Genomic DNA, 25565 nt, shown 5'->3' with positions numbered 1-25565 from the left:
CCACTACATTGTCATTCAAAAGGGTGTTCTATACCGTCGCAATTTCCGACCAGACGGGCCCGACCTTCTCATTGTTGTGCCTAAGCATTTGCGCCGCTGTGTTCTCACCGAACTTCACGACGCTCCCACGGCTGGACACCTTGGCGTATCCCGTACGTACGAGCGCGTCCAGCGCCGTTTTTTCTGGCCAGGCCTTGCTCGTTCGGTACGCCGATACGTTGCCACATGTGACCTATGCCAACGTCGTAAAACACCGTCGCTGCTACCCGCTGGCCATCTTCAACCAAGTGACATACCCGCGGAACCATTTTACCGTGTTGGGTGGGACCTGCTTGGTCCTTTTCCCACATCAACGTTGGGAAACAACTGGATAGAAGTTATTACAGATTACGCTACACGCTACGCTATTACGCGAGCTCTACCGACCAGCTGTTCAACCGACGTCGCAGACTTCTTGTTACGGGACGTTATATTGATTCACGGTGCTCCAAGACAGCTTCTCACAGACCGTGGCCGTACATTTCTATCCCAAGTCATCGCCGACATTCTGCGTTCTTGTTCCACGCAACACACACTGACAACCGCTTACCACCCTCAAACAAAAGGCCTCACGGAACTATTTAACCGCACTTTAACAAATATGCTCGCTATATACGTGTCGCCGGACCACCGAGACTGGGACCTTGCCTTACCCTACGCAACTTTCGCGTATAATTTATCCCGTCACGACACAGCGGGCTTTTCGCCGTTCTACTTATTGTACGGAAGAGAGCTGACTTTACCACTGGACACAGTCATCTCAGCTCACACCTCGTCCACCACAGAGTATGCCCGCGACGCGATTGCGCGAGCCGATCATGCCCGTCAGCTCGCTCGCGCTCGGCTGATGGCGTCGCAAACCAACCAATGCCGTCGGTACGATGCGGAACATAGAGACGCACATTTCGCTCCCGGTACCTTCGTTTTACTCTGGTCCCCTCATCGTCGGCTGGGCCTATCCGAAAAACTTCTGTCTCATTACACGAGACCCTACCGTATATTGTGTCAAGTAACACCTGTCACCTACGAGATCAGCCCCATCTGTCCATCATCATCTACCATGCGGCCCAGTGATATCGTACACGTCTCGCGGATCAAGCCCTACAATAATGCGTCAGATAACGACCTTTAAAAGCACCGGGACGGTGCCTCCGCCGCCGGGGGTCATGCTACGTGCCAGTGCATGGAGCTGAAGAAGACGAAGGAGATAGACTGGTGCGAGCTAGTCTGTGTGGCTGGCGCTGCTCGCCTAACCGGCTGAAAATACATCGGTGACTATCCCTCTGAGTCAGTCTCCTTCCCGTAACAATATATATGTACGAAGGAGTACAATGCACCACTGCAAAACACGTTTTTCGCTACCGCAACAAAGACCACAGCAAAATATAACTATACTGGCTCTGTTACCTGCTCCACAAAAGAACAAAATTGATCAATATTTGTAATATGAACAACTTCACCTGGTAGCGCGTTCCAAGCGTTGACAGCGCGAGGGAAAAAGGAATATTTAAACACATTGCTGTGGGCACTGAAGGGACGTATACATTTATCAAGGTTCGTCCTACTAGAACGGCGGCCACGTCGATGAATATAGTCTTCTTTACATATTTTAGGATGACCGTGGAAAAGAAGATAAGAAAACTTCGTGGAAGCAACATGACGCCGGCAAGGCAGAGTTGCTAGGTGTGCTTGATGGCGCATGTCCGTTGCAGTTTCGCGCCAAGAGTATTTTGAGTTTGTAAACCTCAGGGCCCTGTTCTGCAATTTTTCATGTTTTTCGCGAAGGTAGTTTTGATGAGGGTCCCATACTATACTTCCGTATTCTAGAATGCGCCTGACCAGGGTTATGTAGGTGGTTAGTTTAACTGCTGAAGGTGTTTGCTCAATTTTCTACGCAGAAATTCAGTTGTTCAAATGCTTTCGCGCAAGTATTGGTAATGTGATGTTCCCATTTTAGGTCTTGCGAGAATGTGACACCCAGATATCTTACTTTGTCAACTTTACTAATATTGGAATCATTAGGGTTGTACACAAACGACAAAGATAGTTTTTTCTTCGTTAGGCTTATGAAGGCGGTTTAGACACATTTATTTCCATTCCCCACATCTCGCACCATTGGGCAATGTATTGTAAAGAAGAATGGAGTTGTAATTGGTCATCAAAACTCCGTATTGTAGTGTAAATGACACAAGAAGAGATGTCAATAACGTAAACAAGAAATAATGTTGGCCCCAAAACAGACCCTTGGGGTACACCGGACAAAACACTGACACAGTCAGAGTCTACGGTGTTTAAATATACATCCTGGGAGCGATTGGTTAAGTAGGCCGAGATCCATGCAATTATTTTGCTATTAATTCCAAAGGAATCAAGCTTGGCTATTAATTTGTAATGCGGCACACGGTCTAAGGCTTTCGCAAAGTCTATGAATATTGCGTCAGCCTGAAGTTTGGAGTAAATTAAGCCCGTGAAGTCATTCGCCATTTCAGCAAGTTGCGTTACCGTGGAGAGACCCCTACGGAATTCATGTTGCTTCGGGTATAGCATATTGTTAGATTCTAAGTAATTTATACTGGCTTTGTTGAGGATGTGCTCCATTAGTTTACAACAGTAGGTGATCAGCGATACGGGTCGATAGGTGTCCACCAGGAATTTGTTATAACTTTTATGGATCGGAATTAATCTTGCACGTAGCCGGTCTCTCGGAAGAGTACCAGTTTTCAGTGAAAGTATAAATATATTAAAGAAAAAAGGAACAAGCTGTTCTGCATAACACCTAAGAAACGCATTTGAAATTTTATCTGGTCACAGTGATTACTTCACATCAAGTGTTAAAAGCAGGTTGAAAATACCTTGTTCAGTTATCTCTATTTCCGGCATGGCCGAGTCACGTTCAAAAAGCGGCCCTTACACTGGGCATGCTTGGGTCAGTACCAATTGGAAAAAGGAATAGAACGGGTTAACTATTGCGTGCGTATTTTTATTATAGATGCCGTTGATTTCAATCTTACGAATTGGACTGTCCGGCTTAGTTATAGGTAACGCCGAAATTTCCTCAGTTGTGCTGTCATAAAGTCGGTTAGGGTGTGTGAGAAAAAATAGGTCTTCGCTTTGCGCAACAGGATTTTAAATTCTTGGTAGCACTGACTTATTACAGCTGGATCGCATTTACGCTTTCGCATCCTTTTCAGCTTCCGTTTCATATAAATGATTTCTCGCGTAATCCAAGGAGTCCTTCGTTTTGTCCTCTTACGTTTCGTAGGAATGTAGGTTTTGTCACAGTGAAAAATCGCTGCCATAAATTTTAACCACAAGTTGTCAATGTCATCGGAAGGTTCAGCGTAAAAATCGTCTAACTGCATTTCTAGGTAATCAATATTACTTTCCTGAACCGCTCTGGAATAATCTATAATAAATATATGTGAACTTTTATTGTGAAATTTTGCCGGGCTAAAATTGGGAAATTCAATTAAAGGCATTACATGGTCGGTGATTCCATCTTGCACCATAACTTGAGCACTTATTGAGATAGAAATTAAAGCGAGATCTAAAATGTTGGAACCAAGCCCTTGAATGCATGTCCCTTGCGTTACGCATTGAGATAACGAGAAACTTAGCAAAGTATCCAGACGTTGGTCGCAGCTATTAGCCTCTTTATTGCTGGCGGTTAGGTTTTTCCCGTCTATTCTTGCCAAGTTGAAGTGGCCAACAAGTACTAGCTTCATCCGATCGTGCATTTTCGCGAGGAGATAGTTGTGCAGTTCCATAAAATAAGATTCAGTTGCCCCAGGTCATCTGTATACTGCACCCATTAGTGGAGGTGTGGTTTGAAATGTTACAGTGCACCACTGCACCAGTGATTCTATCGCCGACCTCGACAAACAGTCGGCGTCTAAGTGTTACCTTCCGGACTTGTAAACTGCGGTCATGTCGTACTCTTGGAGCCGTAAGCTCCATCGTGCTAAACGTCCAGATGGGTCTTTCGTGTTGGTCAACCAACGAAGAGAGTGATGGTCGCTCACGACTTGGAAAGCGCCGCCTAATGAGTACGGGCGGAACTTCGCAACTGTCATAACGACAGCCTGACACTCCTTCTCCATTGTTGAGTGGTTGGACTCGGCGCGTGGCAACGTTCTGCTAGCGTAGGCAACTACTCTCTTCACACCATCTTGGCATTAGACAAGAACAGCACCTAAGCTCACATTGCTGGCGTCTGTATGGATGGCTGTTGGTGCATTCCCGTCGAAGTGAGCGAGGACGGGTGGACTTTGTAGAAGCTGTCGTAGCTCGTTGAACGAAGGTTTTTGCTCTTCACCCCATACAAACGCAACGACTTCCCTTGTAAGGCGGGTGAGTGGAGAGGCTATGTGTGCAAAGTCTCCTTTAAATCACAGGTAGTAGGCACAGAGACCCAGAAAACGCCTGACCGCTTTCTTATGAACCGGCCTTGCGAACTTTGTGACGGCTGCAGTTTTATCTGGGTCAGGCCTTACACCTTCGCGACTGACCACGTGTCCCAGAAACGTGAGTTCTTCGAAGCCGAAGTAGCCTTTTTTCCGGTTTTAGTGTGAGTCCAGTGGACTGTATGGCTTGAAGGACTGACAGAAGCTGCTTTAAAGGTTCTTCAAACGTGGCCGAAAAAACAACCACGTCGTCGAAGTAAACAAGGCATGTTTTTCCTTTCAGGCTGGACAGAATGGTATTCATTGGCCTATGAAACGTGGCTGGGGCTGAGCAGAGACTGAAAAGGAGGACTTTGAATTCATAAAGCCCATCTGGCGTCACGAAGGCGGTCTTTTCTCAGCCACGTTCATCTACTTCTATTTGCCAGTATCCACTTTTAAGGTCCATTGACGAGGAATAGCGTGCATGCCATAGCCTGTCCAAACAGTCATCCATACATGGTAACGGATAAACGTATTTTTTCGTAACGTGGTTCAGCTTACAATAATTGATGCAGAAACGCAAGCAGCCATCTTACTTTTTCACGAGTACCACTGGCGATGCCCAAGAACTCTTTGATGGTTGGATTACATCATCCTATAGCATTTGCTTGACTTGCTGCTACCTGTCGTTCTTTTTTGAGCGGCGCGATATGAATTCTGTCAGATCGGTCTTTACGTGTCTTCGATGATGATGGGGCGCTTAGTCAGAGGCATTCGACCCACTCATAATGTCGATGAGAAGCATTCCTTGAACTGTTTGAGCAGCTCCTTAAGACGGTTTCTTTTAGTCGGTGTTAGACTCGGACCGATATCGACTGGTGATGTATGCGGAGGTGAATGGGCTGTAGCTTCCCCATGCATGAGAAGGCAGTCGTGAGAGTAGTCGAGCTCCTCAAGGTATGCCACAGCAGTGCCTTTACCGATGTTTCGGCGCTCATTCGTGAAGTTGGTCAGAAGCACTTCTGCGAGCCCATCCACTAAGCTAACGATGCCGTGAGCGATGGCAATGCATTGGCGAAAAAGAAGGGGATTAATGCGTTCGGCTATGGCGTCTTCATTACAGTGCACGCCACAACACACGGAAACAAGACTACATGACAGTGGTAGCACGCAGACGTCGTCGTCGACCACACGTAACACACTGGGTTCTTGGTCTAGATCATGGGTCACAGGCTTGTCAGCAGCGAATGCAATCACATTATCTCGTATGTTGGCCACAGCACAGTACTCTCTCAAGAAGTTCATTCCCAGTATCATAGGTTTGCAGCACTGTGGTAGGATCAGAAAGGTGGCTACAAAAAGCCACACTCTCAATCGTGAGTCTTGCTGTACATTTTCCCATGGATGTCATTATCTGGCCTCCAGCAATTTGGATATAAGGGCCCATCCATTCCGTCCTGATTTTCTTGAGTTCGTCTGCCAATCGTTCACTCATTATGGAAAAGTCTTTACGCTGTCGCCTAAGACCATCACTTCAACGCCATCAATTGTCACCGCAAGGTTGGCAGTCACAGTTTTTTCCGCTGAGTCGTCATCGTCGTCTCTCACATGTTTCGGCCGCAGTGGGGGAATTTCGGCAATTCGTCAGCTTGCAACCTTCCCGTCAGAGGTCGCTGCTTTCAGTCTTCCCGCCGTGGGCTGGAAGACCGACCTCTGATGGTGTCAGGAAAACTATGGTGGCTTGGTGAATCAAAACGAGCTTGGGATGGTGAGCGCGTCTGTAAGGTAGCATAGCCTTCCCTCCGGCCAGCCTGGTCGTCGTCGAGGGGGGCACGGCTTTCGTAGAACTGTGGGCGTGATGCTGTAGGTGCACTACCGCGGTAATCAACTCAGCGATGTGGGCGAAAACGGTAAACGTGCCCGGGCTCTCCACAGTTGTAGCAGGGTGGTATGCGATCCGCAGTGCGCCATATGTTGGTCTTCCGCATATAGAGTCGCCTGACAGAATCCTGCTGAGCCCAGGCTGCCACTGGATTCGGTTCGGGGTACTGCGGCGCTGGCATGGGCGTGGGTGGATGAACAGAGTATGCATAGCTGTGTCCGTTTGGCTGGTAGGATACTTCTGGAGCCAATGGACGAAGCACAGAGTCTGCGTAAATACACGAGTTTGGATGGTACAGCGGAGCGGAATACTGCTGAGGAGAGGAAAACGTTTGGCGAAGTTCATGGCGAACGACTTCAGTGATAGCGGCTGCCGTGGACTCCTGCTGCGGGGATGTCTGTGACTGCAATGTGTACTTTGCGTTATCCTTCGCAATCTCCTCACGCACGACCTGTCTAATCAGGTGGCGTAGAGAAAACTTGTCGTTTGCGGTAAGTGTGGCGGCACCTGCAGCTGCCCCGGTGGCAGGGCGATCAGACTGTTTGTACCGTTGCTGCAGCGCACGCTCTGTTGCGGTGGCCTCACTGGTGAACTCGTCCAGTGTTGTTGGCGGAATTCGCACAAGACCAACAAACAGCTGCTCTTTGACACCCCTCATGAGATGGCTTAGCTTTTGAGCCTCGGGCATGTTGGGGTCAACGCGGTAGCACAGACGCACAATATCCTCAGCAAACATGGCGACGCTTTCATGCAGCTATTGGGTCCGTCCTTCAAGAAGGCATTGTGCGTTTTCGCGTCGGTCTGCATTACCAAAGGTGTCGAGAAACTGAAGACAAAACTCCTCCCATGTCGTCAATGTTGCCTCGCGGTTTATAAACCACGTCTTCGCGCCATCTTCAGGGGCGAAGTATACGTGGGAGAGCTTTCCATCGAGACTCTAGTAGTTCGATTTAGCTACCCGTTCAAACTGCTCAAGCCAGTATTGCGCATCTTCGTTCGGCTGGCCATGAAATGGTTCTGGAATTCGCATATTCTGGACCGTCACCTGTGCAGAACTCCTTGAAAATGCCATTTCTTGAGTAAGAGTGGCTGTCGAAAGTGTTGCTTCTTCTAAAAGGGCAAATTCTGGTTCACGACCTTGAAGCGGTTGGCTTGAGCGATGCACAGGCGTCTTCACGCGTGGCTTTCTTGTAGCGCTGGACGCAGGGCATCTCAAAGAGGTGCCGATCATGAGGTGGTAGTACACAGCATTTCCACCAGTGTCGTGGGCAATAAAAAACACAGAGTTTATTAAAAACACGGACAGCGGAACTTGTAGGCAAGCTCTGAAAATAAGGCCGCTAAGATTGTCGTCTTCTTCATTCACCTGCACGACGCCTCTCGAGCAAATCCGTAATCTTTGTTGTCGTCGCTATCTCGCAGCTAGACGCTGCTATGCACGCGGCTTCTTCGGGTAGGTCATCATTTACGTAGGCCTTTCATCGCTTCGGGGTGTTTTCACACCTACCTTGGTTCTTCCCGTTCCACTCTCTCGTGTTAAAGCTGGGCTAACTGCAGCCTTTTTTTCTTTTTTGCGGATTACTGCTTAGTAGTGGCATTTAACAAATTTATGTACCACAGAGAGTGTTTCAATAAATGTTTCCCATATTCTTTAAAAATTGGAGAAAGGATGCATCTGCCTGCCACTTGCGACGTGCTTTTTTCTGTGACAGAAAGCGTCGTCATATGCCAACAACCATAAAATACGGCAGTGAATATAGAAATTAAAACGATTACCTTTTAGCCAGTGGTGATAGCTGGTCACCACTATCAGCAGTCATGCAGGCACTGTGGAATCGGGTCGTCGACGAAGCGTATATAAACATCTTCAATGAAATCGTCAGGGCATCAACTGCTACCATAGTGCTTCTTAAAGAAAGCAACAGAATACCAATCAAGAAGGGTGTAGAGCAGCGGGATAAAATCTCCGCAATTCTATTTACCACGTGCTTAGAGGAGGTATTGAGTAGTCTAGAATAAGAAAAGTTGGGATAAGAGGTATTGAAGAGTACCTTAGTAACCCGCGTTTGGCCGATGACATTGCATAGCTGCGTAACGCAGGAGACAAGTTGCAACTCATGATTACGGAGTTAGGCAAGGAGAGCAGAAAGGCAGGTCCTAAATTTATTCTGCGGAAAACGAAAGTAATGTACGACAACCTCGGAAGAGAACAGCACTTCGAAATAGCTTGTAGTGCACTTGAAGGTGTAAAAGACTATGTCTACTTACGACAGGCGATAACCGGGGAGCTGAACCACGAGATTGAAGTAACTAGAAGAGTAAGAACGGTGTGAAGCACATTCGGCAAGCCCTCTCAAATCATGACAGCCTGATTGCCACTATCCCTCAAGAGAAAACTATATAACAGCTGCATCTTGCCAATACTACGGAGCAGAAACCTTGAGACTAACAAAGAGGATTCAGCTTAAATTGAACACGACGCAGCGAGCATTGTAAAGGAAAATGGTAGGTGTAACTTTAAGAGGTGAGAAGAGAGCAGAGTAGATAAGGGAACACACTGGGATTAAGGACATCATAGTTGAAATCAAGAAAAAAAATAGACATGGGCCGTGCATGTAGCGCATAGACAGGGTAACTGCTAGTCATTAAGAGTAACTAACTGGATTTCCAGAGAAGGCAAGCGGGTTATGGGGAGCAAGAAAACTAGGCGGGCAGACGATATTAAGAAGTATGCGGGTATAAAAAGGCAGCAGCTAGCACAGGACCAAGTTCAATGGCGCATCATGGGAGAGGCCTTTGTCCTGCAGGGACGTTGCCAAGCTTATGATGATAATGATGATGATGATGAAGTTCGAGTCATATGGACAAATTTAGGCTTTCCTACAAATTGTCCGTAGCCATTTTGAAATTTTGTAAAAGTGGCCACTGGTAATCACCGCGGAGCGATGCAACAAGCCTAATTAAGCTGGAGAAACTGAAACCGACGCACCAAACAACACATCTACTATTTATTTCGACAACGCCCTCAGTGATGACGCTGTTTACTTTGCCGTCATCAACCATCAATTTAGACGCTTCGCTTTGAAGCCGCTTATCGGCACTCCTTATTCTTCACCCCCAATGCGAGGGAAACAGTGTCGTCATTGAAGGTGTTGTCGTAGTGAACGGTGGATGCGCTGTTTGATGCGTCGGCTTCGGTTTCGCCAGCTAAATTGCCAGATTGCATCACTTCTCGGTAATTACCAATGGCCGCTTTTCCAAAATTTCATAGTGGCTATAGACTATTCGCAAGAAGGGCTTGAATTCGCCCAGTTTATGCGAACGGCTATTACCACTGGTTAAAAGTTGTGTTAAGTTCTATACTTACTGCCGTAGTTAATGTTTGTACCCATGTGAAGATGATTTCTGCCACAGGAAGGCAACGCCGCAAGTAGCGCGCAGATACTTTCCTTCTGTACCACCTTGTAATAAGTATAGTGGGATCTACCATATTGCTAAGGCGCATGCCAATTTTTGATAGTGGTAGGTATTCGATATGCTACAAAAGTTTTTTTTTTGCTGGCTAATTGTTATTTTCTTCATTTTAAAGAATCAGCGCTGAGTAGTGTGGTGTACCTCATTTCTGTGGCCCCATACTCGTTTATGATTTGTTGGCCTGTTTCTGTAGATCTGAGGTGAGGGCTTGCCCCATTTTTGTGACCACGCACCAGTTAATGATTCGCTTCGCGAACTGTTATCCTTTTCATTCCTAACAAACCAGTGTTGAGTAGTAGGATCTACCCAGTTTCTATGGCCTTATACTCTATACCCACCAGGCTGTTAGTGCTAGGTCACTCCTGAGTTACGTTGTTGCTACCCCTGAGCTTGTGGCGTTTTTTTCAACGCAACATAGTACTCTGGTACAACAAAATTTGTGGTTGCAAACACTGACCTAGACGGTAACTTTTCGTGGAAGCATTTCTTCGGTATACGAAACCACCCAGGGCTGAGCACGTTGCTATTGCACTGGCCATGGTGACCCCTTCGCGCACGTGCTTTTTCAAGACTCTTGGGCTGCTGCACGAGGATTGGTAATGGAGCCACTCGTTGAGCAGCTGGCCCAACGGTCACCTCACCAGGTTTCCTACCTGCATAGTGTATGATGTCTACCCTTTTATCCCGAATGTCCATGAGCTTTCTTACGTCCGCACACGTCAAGTGTGCCATAGTGGTTTCATCCCCACCTTCAATGAAATCTGTATGGGCTACCATTCACCAGGCGTAGCTTCTCTCTCCCACACCCGCAACTCTCAAGGCCCCATCGATCACTTTGGAAATGGTGCGAACCTGTCGCCTTTAGTCTACACTAAGTTTATAAACAGAATGAAGCCTCACTGCTCTCATAGCGATGAGTTATTATGCATGGTATCCCACATACTCTCGCGATGCACGACGCTGCGCGATGACAAGCAACGCAGTACAGCGGACGCCTGGAGAATGGCATTGACCAGCTCGGACCAGGAGGTCATATTCTGCCTGCACTTTAGCGGAGGTTCTTGCGCTTCCTTTTCCAAGGTAAGTGCGGCCCACAGCCGACCAGCCCTCTTGCGGGGCATCAGCTTCTCAGGACAATTTATCAATAAACTTCATTGACTGACTGACTGGCATTCCTTCAACAGAAAGCTTCGTTAAGGCTGACAAGAAAAGTACTCCATCCGTTTTCTATTCGCCAGTCTACAAGAAACCAGGGTCAAAAAATTTTGATTCGTTTCTCAAGTGAGCTTGAAGGTTGAAACTCGTGGCACCGATCAACACCAACAATCACCTTTTTGCTCACACTGTTATTTTCACACAACTGCACGCGGAAAAATGTCTGATTATCCAATAGGTGTACGTTCCGCGTTGATGATGCGTGCTTTTAAATTTAGACGTAATGTGACTATCCAAATGCTGAAAAAAGAAACAGAATGTCCGCCTGAAAGACCAGCCAACAAAGGACAGGTGCCCCGGTGTCGTTTACGAAATTCCGTGCGCCGAGTGCCCCTCGTCATATATCGGTGAGGCAGAAAACCTACCGGAACGACTGAAGCAACACGCCAACGATGTGCGGAAGTTCTACAAAGAGCGCAGCGCAGTCGCCGAACATGCTGAGACGTTGGATCACAAAATAAATTTTGAAGCGACCGCCATCCTCGAAAGCGAGCCGAACTGGAGGAGAATGTTGTTACTCGAGTCGTGGCACATACCGAGGACAGCCCATAATATCAACTGCTCTCCCGGAACCTTTTCCCCTCTGTATTCGCACGGACTGCGCTCCATGGCAAAACGACAGAGAGAGAGAGGGCGGGGGGGGGGGGGGGTCATTAGCCACCCCGCGAGTGCTTTGAATACGATGCTGCTACGTAGCCTCCGCAGGCACTGCGCCTTGCTCCCGACCGGGCTGAAGAAATTAAGTGCGTTTTCTTATCTTCTAACCACTACCACCACCAGTCACCCCTGAGGGAAGGAACCAAGTCGGTTCCGAAACTTTGGGTTCCTTCAAAACTTTCGGTTGGAGTCTAAATCATCTCCCAAGTTTATTCTTATTAAATTTCTTATTTTAACAGAAAAAGATCATATGAAGTCATTCATACAAATTTTCTTGTAAAACAACTGGCTGATAACACTGTGAAATATTTTAAAGTCAAAGTGTGCCTAAGCTTGCAGCGAGCGTTTGGAGATCAGGATGTGAAACCAAACCCACCTTGAGGAGAAATATGGCCGTGAAGAAGGACGGCTTACTTCAATAGGGCGCAGAACTCCGGTACAAAATACCCTCTTTCAAGCTCAAGCACAAACATTACGATGCGTTTAATTTTTTTTTGAAAATCACTTTTGCAATTTTCTTACCATTTTTCTTCCACGGAGCGTGCCTTTGGCAGAATCGGCGAAATATGTCTTGATGTTAGACGTGTCAGGCACGCAGATTGGCGCTTTCTGAAAGAAACCGTTAGTTGGCACAGTCACTGTTATGTCATTACAGTAATGTTCAAAATCTGTTGCACCGAAATAGTATGCCCAATCACAAGTCAATTGGAGGCTCTTAACGTCGTAGGTAAAACGTCCGCCATTTGCAATAAAAAAAACAGCTCCACACAGTTGACCAGCATTACTTACGAGGCAACGGGCCATAAGGTCCTTAACACAAATGTACATTGACGTGACTTGCTTTAAGCAGGGTATAATTTATTTAATTACTATTGCAATTATTTCTCTTCGTGTGTCATGAAAAGTTGAAAGATTGAGTGAATAAACACCATTTCTCAATGCGGCGTCCTTTTGGCCCGGGTTAGAATGCACAAGAAGGTACAAGGAGACCTCGTCTTCGTACAGCCACCCTGGTTGGCTAAATATTCAATTTTCGGTCTTCGACCTCTGAGCTTAGCAGCAATAGCCGCCACCGTTCCCGGAGCTCCTCAGGAGAACAGGCTGATAAGTGTGGACATTCAGAAAATACATGTTTATACGATGCTGTTTCTGTTAAACATTGTTTGCATCTATTGTCCAGTTATAACTGTGCATAACTCCCGTGGAGGCACACAGGGTTTAGGTAGTGGTTTCTAGCTGTTGTTTAGATGATTCTTGCCTGCCTAGAAGCGGGTGAGCTGCGCGAAAAGCATGACTTGCATTTGTAGTGTTGTGTTGTATTCTGTGTAGCATGTAAAACGGTCTCCTTTTTGCAAGTCGGTGGCGTCAGGGATGACTACCGAGTGGTTCGGTCAGGTTGCACCGCGAAGTAATTATCGAGACAACTCGTGAGGCATGTAGTTAAGATTGTATGCATCAGTCTCTGTGTGTGCCGGAAAGCATATCAGGTATTTGAATTCATCTACTTTGTGCATTTCCAGGCTTATACCGAAATCTCTGGGGGCTTGTTATGAAACTCGTTCTTGCGGGAAATGTCTTATAGCTACTTGTGAATTCATCAGTTTCAATGGGCTAGTTGGAGGTGATAGTCACGACTATGGCTACTTCCTCAGCTGCCTTCATCTTGTTCGTTATGAGAGTGCACGCATTAATAAACACGCCCCTCGTGCCAATCTCAACAGCAGTTAGACAGATGGAAAGAAAAGAATAAAATGAGGAAAATCCAAGAAGGTTAACCAGAAGTTGGGGCATCCGTTTCATTATCCTGCACAAAGGGAAGGTGGAATGATGGAGAAGTATTCAAAAAAGCGAAAAACAAAATAGACGCGTGAAAACAAACAGAGGGGGTGCTATAGCCCATTCTATAGGTCTTTATTACGCAAAAAGTTCAATAAGGCCTTCATGAATTTTCTGTGCGAAGACAGATCATGTCGGCTTTTGAAAACTGATTTTTCTGACTAGGGTATGTTGTCAAGTAGGGCTAACGCAGGAGCTAGGGGTCGTCTTTGCACGCTGTAGCGAGAGCAGTGACAGTGAACTCTATCATTTTATCGCTGTTGCAATGATTGCAAGCAGCACTGTTTTTTATGCTGATTTGGAAGCCGAAAACTTAGATGAACGCGGCACCAAGGCATAGTCAACAAAACCTCGTTGTCTCAAGTTGAGAGAGTCCGTACTAGGGCCGAATTGAAAGAGATTGGTTCTGCGTAGGCAGTCGCGTTTGCCGTAAGCATGCATTCTGCGTTCCACAGAGATTTTGCTTCTTCATTAGCAATTTTTCAAAATTTCATTGCAGCATCATCTTTGAGACTCATATAGAGTTTTCTACACCGTCTTCGTGTGGTGATCGAGCAGCTGCATTGGCGTGTTCGTTGCTCAATATACCGCAGTGACGTGGAAGCCACTGAAACGTGATTTCGTGTCATTCGTTGAAGAGGTGGTAGAGCAGCTCTCTGATTTCTAGTACTAGTTGTTCATGAGGTCAGCGGCTTAAGGCTTCCGAAAAAACAACTATAATTTCTTGTCGCTATGCAATCTGACTATACACAAAGCTATTTCATACAACATAAGAAAAAAAGACAAATTGCTCATTTTTTTCGCGCACGGAATATGGAGTCATCAGCCTGTCATACCTTGTGACATGTTTGCTCAAGGAATTTGATAAGAATGAAATTTGCATAGAAAATTCATGAAGTGCAATGAAGCGATATGTACTTGAGCACTTGTTTTCAGGGCAGCAGTGCCCGTAACGCTATCACTATAAAATGATTTGGCAGTTACATTTTCCATTCTAAAATTACCAACTTTTTTCGAAGTTGACTTGTTAACATGCTTTTTTTTGTATCAGTACAGTTACAATGTGTATATATAAATGCCTTATAGTCTATATAGCGTGTACAACTTCGTCTCATTTGGGTGAAATAGTTGCTGTACACTTATTTGTCCGCTATCGTGATGCACTTATTTACCATTTCTGTTTTGCGCAACCAAACAATGTACATCGTAACTGTCATGTATTACTTCCAATATATATCTTCACTTTAATTACCTACGCTACTATATATGAGGACCAGAAACGTTTAGTGGAAATGTAAAACAAGAGATGTTTGTATGCAGGGTACGTTGTTTTCTTTGGCCGTCAGGAATCGGGGCTACAACCTTTGTCAACGTACTTGATAGCCATTTTTTTGTCCTCGTGTTCGTTATCTTGCTGAAACAAATGCCAAATAAAGAAATTGATTGAACACTAGAGACTGTAGTACTGTCTTGGAGTCCTTAAACACACTCCATTTCTGTGTGAGAGAGAGAAAGAGAAAAAAATTGCCCTGTATCTGCATGTAATCTGCAAATGTCGTCGAAAGACGATGGTCTTGCGTGTGGAGAGAGTGAACAATTATTTTAATGTTATGCGCAAGACAATCGGTGAACGTTATTTTGGAGGCGCTGCGTTAGAGTGCCTCCATCGTGCAGCGGAGGCGAACGAGCGCATCAAGTCACGTCACACGTGAGACATGAGTGCTACCTGGCAGTCTTCTTGCAAAATGAAGCGCGTGGCTCTGAGACGGGTGTGCGCGCCCGTCTCAAAGCTGATAAGGTGAGGAACGCATGGCAACAGGTAGTGCCACCACCATCGCGTCTTAGCGAAGCGTTGCAAACACTCACCTTTTCTTGCAAGCATTGCATGGTCAGTGCAGTGTGATAAGCGCTACGGTCTTTAAAATTACTTATGCATGCATTTTCTAGTAAAAGATGTACATGCAGAATGTATACGTGTTGCGATGATTCCCCAGACTTGCGCGATAATTACTTATTATTTGACGAATACACAGGTATGAACGCTACATCTTGAGCAACTTTGGTGGGTGCTGCGGATGGGGTTGGCCGTTTTAAGCACCCGTTGCCGTTAACAGTGGACAAACTGACAAATGTACAGACAGACAGACAGACAGACAGACAGACAGACCAAAAGTTTTGCGTCGAAGGTCCCCAAGAAAGACGATCATCTTTAATAAAGAGAACAGCCAGGGATGTTACAACAGAATCGAAAGTTGGGCTAGTTGGATATGCATGGTATAACTGTCAGTTCGAGCGCGCGAATAAACAGAAAGGAAGAGAGGACAAGTGTTTTTTTTTTTCGCAACTAAACGATTTATTAGATAGAGAAGAATATATAAACACGCTATCAAAAAACAACGCATGCGTGTACAGGCAAAAAGTACATCTGTTCTTTTCTGTTTATTCGTGCGCTTGAACTGACAGTTATACCAAGCAGAAGGTTAACCGACGTCAGATCGGTTGGCGACCCTACACTCGGTGTGGGGGAAAGGGGGAATAATAGAAAGAAAGTAGATAGAAAAGAAGAGGAGTAAGACACAGATTGATTCATAGTCAGCTCGAGACTACACAGCATGATCCTACGCAGTTCTTTGACAAGCACTCGTGAAAACTGATGGTCCTCAAGAAGTACGAGAGGGCTTTCGTGAGTTTGCGCGTATGCGAACCCGTCGTCCAAGGTCCCAGGATCTTCTTTTCTGTAAGCGGTCGTGAATGCAGCTGACAGAACTTGACTTCCATAATACATCGTTCACGCTGGTATGCTGGACAGTGGCATAGAATGTGCTCAAGCTTCTCCTCGCAGGCGCAGATGTTCCATGCCGAACTGCTCGCCATTCTAAGGAGACAGGAATACGCATTCGTAAGTGGCACGCCAAACTTCATGCGACCCAGCAAAGTTTCAGCGCATCGAGAGAGCCCGGAGTGCAAACGAAGTTGCAAGTTTGGGTCGATCGAGCACAGGCGCGTGCTAGAGAAAGCCGGCGTATTACATTGTAGGAGAGTTATGCGGCAAGCAAGTGATTGTAGTCGCCTTGCAGCGTCCGTTCTCAAGAGTGCCATGGGCGTACACAGGTCTTCGTTATGAGCCAATCAAGCAGCTTCATCCGCGCGGTCATTGCTGACAATTCCGCCATGGCTCAGCATCCATTGAAATGCACTATTGTGACCTTCTAAGCTCGCTTCGGAGTAGTCGTGCCTTGTCTGATACACTGATTGTTTGTGTAAACCGCGCTGCACAACCAACCATAGTGTCTGTAAGGCTGACCTCGAGTAGCAAAAGCTGGCCCATTAATAAGGTTGTTAGCGAAGAGTGTACTTTACTGCACCTCGAAGCGCTGTGAGTTATGCTGCTGCCGACGTCGTTATGTGAGAGAACTTCTATTGAAGCAACACATTACCAGATGGAACAACCACTGCTCCTGTTGAGCTGTTGGAATAAGTGCAGCCATAGGTGTAAACATGTATGCGGTCAAAGTAAGTTTCATCCAATAGACGCAAAGTCAATTCCTTCAAGACTAGAGATGACATGCGTGCCTTCTTAACGATTCTAGGAACCGATAAGTGGACGTCAGGTTGGCGGAGACTCCATAACGCAGATGCTTGACGCATTCCAAGTTTTAAGCCAGGTGGCAATATGTGCTCATGCTTCGTCACAATACTGCAGAACGAAGCATGGGGCCACCATGCTGTCAAACACGCTAAATGATGTGACGAAAGTCGCGATAATTGCCGAATGTACGCTCTCAGCGTCTCGACAATGATATACGTTGTGACTGGCTGTTCTTGTGCGATAACAATAGTTGCCACTGTCAATGAGCATCTTGGAAGGCCAAGACATGTCCCAAGTGCTCTGTAGTGCACGGATATAGTCTCGCACGTGTTGGACAGGGCAGGAAGGCAGTACCCGAGGAGTCCGAAAAAGAGGGCTTTAAAAAGCAGCCGCAGTAAGTGCACGAATGGGCCCCATGTTTTTTTCCGGCAACGAACTTGAATACATTCTTAATGCCAATGATCGTTTTCTTCAGGTACGCGACATGGGGGCTACAGGTTTGGTCACGATCTACGATGGCACCAAAAAATCAATCACTGATCTTATATGCTACTGATTTGCCAACGATGTAGAAGGGGTAAAAAATTCACCCCGTATCTGCATGTAACCTGCAATTGTCGTCGACAAACGATGGTCTTGCGTGTGGAAAGACTGAACAAATAATTTGATATATGCGCAATAAAATCGGTGACTGGTATTTTGTAGGCGCTGCGTTAGAGTACTTCGAGCGTGCAGCGGAGGCGAACGAGCGCAGCGGAGGCGAACGAGGCCTACGCCATTCAAATCCCGTCAAAACATGTGAGCAACCACTGACCTGCAAAGGGAAGAAAAGCGGATGAGTAAAAAGTCGCTCAGTTAAATCACTACGACGTGCCGCACTCAGTCGCCGCTGTTCACAAATTAAGTCACGTCAACCGTCACGCCTGGCAGTCTTCTTGCAAAACAAAGCGCGTGCCTCTGAGACCAGTGTGCGCGCCCGTCTCAGAGGTGATAAGGGGAGGAAGGCAAGGCAACGGGTCACGTCTTAGCGAACACCATCACGTCTTAACGAAGCGTCGCAAACACTCACCTTTTCGTGCAAGCGTTGCATGGTCAGTGCATTGTGATAAGTGCTACGGTCCTCAAAAATTACTTATGTATGCATTTTCTAGTAAAAGATGCGCATGCAGAATATAAACGTGTTGCTGTGGTACCCCAAACATGCGCAATAATGGCTTAATTATTGAGAATTGCACATAATGAACGCTAAACATTGAGCAACATTGGTGGACGCTGCGGATGGGGTCGTCCGTTTCAAGTACCCGGTGCCATTAGGAGTGGACAAGCAGACAAATGCACAGACAGACCGAGAAACAGACCAAAATTTTTCGCGTCGAAGGTCGCCAAGAAAGACTATTGTGTTTATAAACAACGGTTTACGTGTACAAGCCACCGCCGTGCATTTTTCTGTGGCGATAGTCAAACCTTGCTGGTGAAGTTATTTCGATGTCCTTGCTGTTGCTTTGCGCGCACTTCAGGCCGTGTCACGGCACACGCCTATATGCAGATTTCAACAGCGTAGAGAGATATATAAGCCTTCTGTGGCGGAATTTTGGTGAGCTCCGCCAGAACCAAGTTGAAGGGGCGGACTCAAAACGCCATCTTGTGGCACCCCATGACTTGTGAAATGCTTATTCGTAGGCCCATCTTCACCTAGAACAAACATGAATCTCCTTGTGAGGTAGTTTGTTACCCATCGAAAGACACAATCTCTAAGTTCAGCTGCTTTGAGAGAATTGATAACAGCCTCATGGGTCACGCTGTCATAGGTACCTTTCACGTCTAAGAACAGAGCTACCAACAGCCGTTTCATAGCTTTCTGTTGCTAAACAGAGGTATCTAAGGTAATTACGCTATCTATTGAAGACCGACCTCGTCGAAAGCCAGCCGTACTATCAGGGTAGATTTTATAATGTTTCACGTACCATACCATGCGTGTAAGCAACATCCTCTCCATGACCTTGCCGACGTAGCTTGCTAGTGCTATAGACCAGTATGATGCCATATCCAATGAAGGCTTTCCGGGTTTCAACAAAGACACCGGTTGACTGCACTTCCACTGATCAGGCACTATACTATCGTACCATGTCTTCTTGAAAATGTCCAGGAGACAGCGTTGTGCCTACGCACCTATGTGACGTATGGCAGCCTAGGTCACTCCATCTAGACCTGGGAACAATGAGCGCCTGCATGCGTTCAATGCTGCATAAAGTTGTTTCATAGTGACTGCAACCTCCATTTGCTGATCTCGGGCGACTAAAATGCCCTGTCACGTGACTGGAACGTCGATCAGTATAGATACGTCGCCGGTGATCCTTGCACAAAATTCACCAGAAACATCAAGCTGTGAGTGACGTTGATGTAGCGCCAGAGCAGTGAAGGGTTGATGCTGTTGCGGATGCGAGTGAATACCTCAAGGAGTCCTCCATACGGGAGACAAAGGCTTTCGAGAGTCTAGCGAATCACAAAAACTCTTTCATCGTTGTTTCTGGAGTTTGTGTATTAAACGCTGGGTTTTCTTCTGAATGCATCTGGATTCTCTGAAGCCATAGATGGGTTTCATGTGGCTGTATCGTCTTTCTGCACGCCGGCGGACACCTCGAAGTTTCTCAAACTCTTGGTCGAGTGTGGTATGTCTAGATTCTTTCAAACATATCTTCGTAAAAGTCTCCACAGCACAACGAATCACTTGTGCATTCCGGTGGTTCGTGCATCCACTTTCTTTCCAGTGATATCTGATACTCTTCCCACTCAATAAGTCTTGAGTGTCCTGGGGAAGGAGAATGATCCAGACCTCTGTCACGCACGTAGGAAGGAATATCATAGCTGCCGTGGGTTTCAATATCTGTGAACCATGTGATGGTCGCGACATTACTATGCTACACTAAAGTCAAGTCGAGACAACTGCTATAAGTTACTCCACGGAGACAAGTAGGGCTGCCGTCGTTCAGCACCTGAAGCCCGTGCTCTGATGCAAGATCAACTAGGTTCGTGCCTTTTCGAATTGTCCTGATGCTTCCCCAAAATTGATGATGGGTGTTGAAGTCACCCATCATTACCAAGGGGCTGGAGTCATTGCAAACATATAATTTAATATCTGTTGATGAAGTCGACGTGATGGCGCTATATATGCTACTGTTAGCTTAAACGATAACTTCTTTTTAACACATTGACTCACGTAGTGATTTCCACTGTGAGACTCTACACTTTGGCGAACATAAATGAGTTCTTTACAGATGCACACAGCAACTTGACTTCGCTCAATGCACGATGAAGAAACAAATGATTAGCCCGACAGTCTAGGTGTCTTTGAAAAATGCGGTTCATGAATGACGATATTGGAAAACTTATTTTCGAAAATAAACCGTGTAAACTCAGGCATTTCTGACTGTAGACCCCTGGCGTTACACTGAACTATGGAAGCACGCTTGATTTTTTCTTGGAAAGGCTGATGTGGTCTATGGTGCGCCATCTTCTCACAAAAGACCGGCAAGAATGGGTTCTAGTGTGCCCAAGACTGCCAACGCGCATTTAGTGGCAGGAATCTGTAGACTAGCCAAGAGAGGGCGGATAACACTTGTGAACGACCTCAATACAGAAAAACTTGTACCTCTTGGGCGGATAGACTCCCTGCTGTGGGCGTAGATGTTGTTGGCTGTCGATGATGAGGTCCCGTAGACATGAAACTGCTATAAAGCGGGCCAGTCAGGGTCAGTTGTTCTCTTTCGCGCCACAGTGTCTTTCGGCACCTCTAAATGCACCCCACGTGGTGGCGGGCGCGGAGGACGCTGCTGTGTTCGTGACGGCGGTGGTGGAGGCAATGATCGCGTAAGTGAAGGCACATTACACACAGGGCTGCTTTTTTTCTTTTCTTCGAGCACTGCGGTCACCGGGAACACCGTCGTTGAACAACCGTTACAGCTTCCTTTCGTGAGGATCTGTCTTTCACCACTTGCCTCAGAATGCTCTTCTCCTTCTTGAGTACTGGGCAGTCTCTGAATGAGATGTCATGGTTTCCTCTGCAGTTGCTGCATTTTAGGGGAGTTGTTTCGCAAGCCTCTGTTTTGTGGGGTCCAACGCAACGTGGGTATGTTTGCTTGTTGTTACACACAGCACTAACATCACCCAGTTCAGGCAGTTGTGGCATTGTAATGGCCTGGGGATGTATGGCCAAACAACGTGATAAAAACGACCAACCTTTACATGTAACGGGATGCTATCACCTCTGAAGGTCACTTTGATGCAACTGCATTTGCCAAGCCGTCATACTTGCAAGATGTCTATTGCTTCAGTAGCTGGCTTCATCAGCACAGGAAGGTCTGCGTTCGGTATAGAAACGACAACGTCCTAAATGACGCCTGTTGTCGTGTCACTACTCTGCGGAATGTAAGCACTGCGATTGATGCCTCCAACCTCTGTGACAGTTTGCAAGGTAAGTAGCGCAGTCGGGTGCTCAACGTCTATGGCCAAGTTGATATTTCGTCTGTTGCGTCTTATATTATGTATCTCAATAGGCGAGATAGCTTGGAAGTTGCCGATATCACTTGGCTGCTTGTGTTCTTCAGGTTGATCGAAGAGTCAACAGGAACAAAGAGTATGATATGGCGTTTAGAGAGAGAGAGATAAAGATGCAAGGAAAGGCAGGGAGGTTAACCAAACGCACATCTGGTTTGCTACCCTGCACTGGGGAAGGGATAAAGGGGAGAAAAGAGGTTGCAGAAAGATGAGAAGGTACACACAATCACGAGCACACTCGGGGAGCACACACAGTCTACAGGCGGCCGCTCAGGTTTGTTGACTTTAGGTAAAGTAGCAGTGCTTTAGTTGTTTTCTGCGCAACTGAGGCAGATGTCCAAGGTCCTAGTATCTTCTGCACACTAAATGGTTCGGGGTCAAGTCGATTCAAAACCATCTGGAGCTGGCATCGCTGTGTGTCGTAGCAAGCGCAGCTGCACAGAACTTGTTCGATGGTCTCTTCAGCTCCGCAGTAGTCGCATGTAGGAGTGTCTGCCATACCAATGCGAAAGAAGTACACCTTTGTAAATGCAACACCAAACCCAAGGCGGCATAACAGTGTCGCATCGGAGCGGGAAAATTGTGATGGTAGCTTTAGCTTGAGCGAAGGATCCAGTTCATAAAATTGACACCTTTGGAAGCTGGTAGACGACCAGAACGTGCGTGTGAGATCTCGAGCCAGCAGGTAAAGTTGTCTTCCTACGTCATTCCTTGATAGAGGAATCGGGACTACACGGGTTTCTTCATGGGCTGAGCGGGCTGCATCATCAGCTAATTGATTTCCGGTAATACCGATATGTGCAGGTAGCCATTGATATATAATATCATGCCCTCGTGCTAGAGCTTCATGATGGCAATGTCTTATTTCTTGTACCAGTCGGTCATAACTCCTCCTACGCATGGCAGACTGCAAACTCTGAAACGCTGCCTTCGAATAACAGAATATGACCCATTTTCCTGGACGTTCTTGAACGAGATATTGTAAAGCAGCCCTTATAGCAGCAAGCTCTGATGCCGTAGATGTAGTCATATGCGACAACTTAAATTTGATTGTCATTTCTGCAGCCGGAATCACAGCGGCACCTGATGAGCTGCTGGACGAGACGAACCCATCAGTGTATATCTGCATTCGGTCTAAGTACAACTCATGTAATAATAGCAGTGTTGCTTGCTTCAATGCTACTCTAGAGTGACTGCTTTTCTTTTTGATTCCCGGAATTTCTAGACGTACTTGCGGCTGGTTGATTGATTTGTGGGGTTTAACGTCCCAAAACCACTATATGATTATGAAAGACGCCGTAGTGGAGGGCTCCGGAAATTTCAACCACCTGGGGTTCTTTAACGTGCACCCAAATCTAAGTACATGGGCCTACAACATTTCCGCCTTCATCAGAAATGCAGCCGCCGCAGCCTAGAATCGAACCCGCGACCTGCGGGCCAGCAGCCGAGTACCTTAGCCACTAGACCACCACGGCGGGGTGCTTGCGGCTGGTCGAGACACCACAAAGGACATGCCGTTCTCGCAGCTGGCGTATATCCTAATGGAATGCTGTTTAGGTGCTTGGCTATGACGTCTGAAAACGTAGCACGTGGTCTTCCGGAAAGTAGAAGGGCCAAGTGGTGGTCGGGGACACGGCTAGCATGTCGAATGTGCGCTCTGAGGCAATCCACATCTATATATGTCCTGACCGGATGGTCTTTGGCAAGCATTATTGTGGCATAAGTAGAAGCGCATCGGGGCAGTGCTAGACAGATACGCAGTGCCTGACCCTGCAAACTCTCCAATGAATGAGTATTCGATTTGCAAGTGTTAGGCAGTACCGGCAAGCTGTCGCGCAATAGACCCACAAATAGGGCCCTGTACAGCTGTAGCATGGAGGCCACAGAAGTTCCCCATGCTTTACCGCACAAGAATTTCATGATATGCACAATAGATAGCAGTCTCTTCTTCAAGTACGCACAATGTGGGCTCCACGAAAGACTTCTGTCGATTATTATGCCCAAGAAACGATGCGTCCGTGCATATTTGACACTCTGCTCATTGATGTAAACGGGGTATGATGTCATTGGTTTGCGTGTAAACGCCATCAACGCGCACTTCACAGTTGATATATTTAGGCCTTGTTTCTGAAGGTAGGCTGTTGTGAGGGTTGCTGCCCGCTGTATTCATGCACGCATTTGAGGGCGAGTAACTGCAGCACTCCAGAGGCAAATATCATCGGCGTATATGGATAGGCACACAGACTTTGGCAGAACCTTCACCAGACCAATGAGGGCCACATTGAACAATGTGGGGCTTAAAACACCTCCCTGAGGTACTCCGCAGTAGGTGTAATGTTGGGTAGTTGTACCCTGACATGTTTGAACAAAGAAACTCCTGCCAGTTATATAATCTTTTATCCATTCAAACATTCGTCCACCAATGCCCATTGCTGCGAGAAAAGTGAGGATGGCATCGTGAGCTACATTATCATATGCACCCTTCACGTCAAGAAAGAGTGCCACTGATATGCGCTTGCGACTTTTTTCTTGTTGAACAAATGTCGATAAGTCAAGGACACAGTCAATGGAGGAGCGGCCCCGACAAAAGCCTGCCATGCAAGAAGGGTATTTGGTGTATCGTTCCAAGTACCACTCAAGACGAAATAGATCCATTCTTTCCATCACTTTTCCGAGGCAGCTTGCGAGGGCAATAGGGCGATACGCTGTCAAGTCCAATGGTTATTTTCCCGATTTCAAAAGTGGTATTAATCGACTTATTTTCCATTCTCGGGGAACACTGCCGCTGAGCCAGGAGTTGTTGAAGCATGTTAAAACTTCTTTTCTGGCTTTTTGTCCAAGGTGTCCCAACGCACTATAAGTAATACCATCAGAACTTGGCGATTACATGCGCTTAGAAGTGACTAACACACCTTCCAGTTCTTCCATGGTGAACGGAATGTCCATTTCTGGTAATCGCGTCTCAGGAAAGATAACGGCGTCGATGCTCTCGTTCATAATATTCCCGGCAACTCTCGTGCAAAATTTTCGTGCAAATATACTGGCTGTGGACGTTTTGCACGCAAGTGCGTTGGGCGTTCTGCGCAGTGTAACTGACTTGGACGGCAACCAGGTGCACTCTCATGTTCCCTTGGGCTGTGATGTAGTAACCGGCGTGATCTACGACATTGATGTCGCTATTTCCAATAATGACTTACAACTTCTTGTTAAGTCAACAACTGACACTCCAATTGTTGATGTCACCCGGCGAGGCAAGTCTCGCTGTGTGAAGATTGCGTTTAAGACACATCACTCCCCTGTCATGTGAAGGTGGGGTACTTCAGACATGCTGTGCGGCCTTTCATTCCAAAGCCTCTCCAGTGCCGTAAATGCATGAAACTTGGACATGTGAGCAGCGTCTGCGAGAATTCGGTGGTATGCCACTGCTGCGCCGAGCACCATGAAGCGAATAAGTGCGTCGCAACTGTCAAGAAATGCTCTAATTGCAATGGATCCCATGAAGCCACATCGAAGGACTGCCCGCGGATTCAGAAGTAAATTGCTATTTTGAAGGAGATGGTGCGCGATCACTCATCTTATCGAAAAGCCGCAGCTAAAGTCAGAAGGCGTCGTTCACGTCGACATCGGTCTTCGAGGACGCTCGCTACCTCCTCGACACGTTTGCCAGATCCCCCATCAGTACCACCTCCTTTGCCTCCCAGACCACATGCCGTGGGAAAGGCTGTAAAGGACAAAGCCAGTGAGCATACCCTAACTGCGACAGAGTGGCCTGCACTTCAAAGGGAAGCTGCATCAAGCGAACTGAAGGAGTTTCATGACGGCCAGTCCACGATTCCGGTTCGAGATCTTTCCAACCACACGTCACACACGTCGATTCATATAATACCTCGGTTTTATCACACGTCGATTCATATAAATACCTCGGTCTTCATAT

At 46.8% G+C, this 25565-nt stretch overlaps 1 protein-coding gene across 2 annotated transcripts in view; it reads right to left on the bottom strand.

Moving 5' to 3' along the window:
- Positions 1 to 25565, bottom strand: part of LOC119173605 (venom metalloproteinase BumaMPs1) — a 513062-nt gene that overhangs the window by 118832 nt on the left and 368665 nt on the right. For both annotated transcript variants that reach the window (XM_075896273.1, XM_075896274.1), the window contains exon 12: positions 12175 to 12261. In XM_075896273.1, coding sequence (XP_075752388.1) covers positions 12175 to 12261 — 87 coding nt within the window. The remainder of the gene's footprint in view (positions 1 to 12174; positions 12262 to 25565) is intronic.

The sequence above is a fragment of the Rhipicephalus microplus genome, chromosome 5 (genome assembly GCF_043290135.1).
Source record: "Rhipicephalus microplus isolate Deutch F79 chromosome 5, USDA_Rmic, whole genome shotgun sequence".
Classification (NCBI taxonomy): domain Eukaryota; kingdom Metazoa; phylum Arthropoda; class Arachnida; order Ixodida; family Ixodidae; genus Rhipicephalus; species Rhipicephalus microplus.
This window is presented reverse-complemented; position numbering and strand designations above follow the sequence as displayed.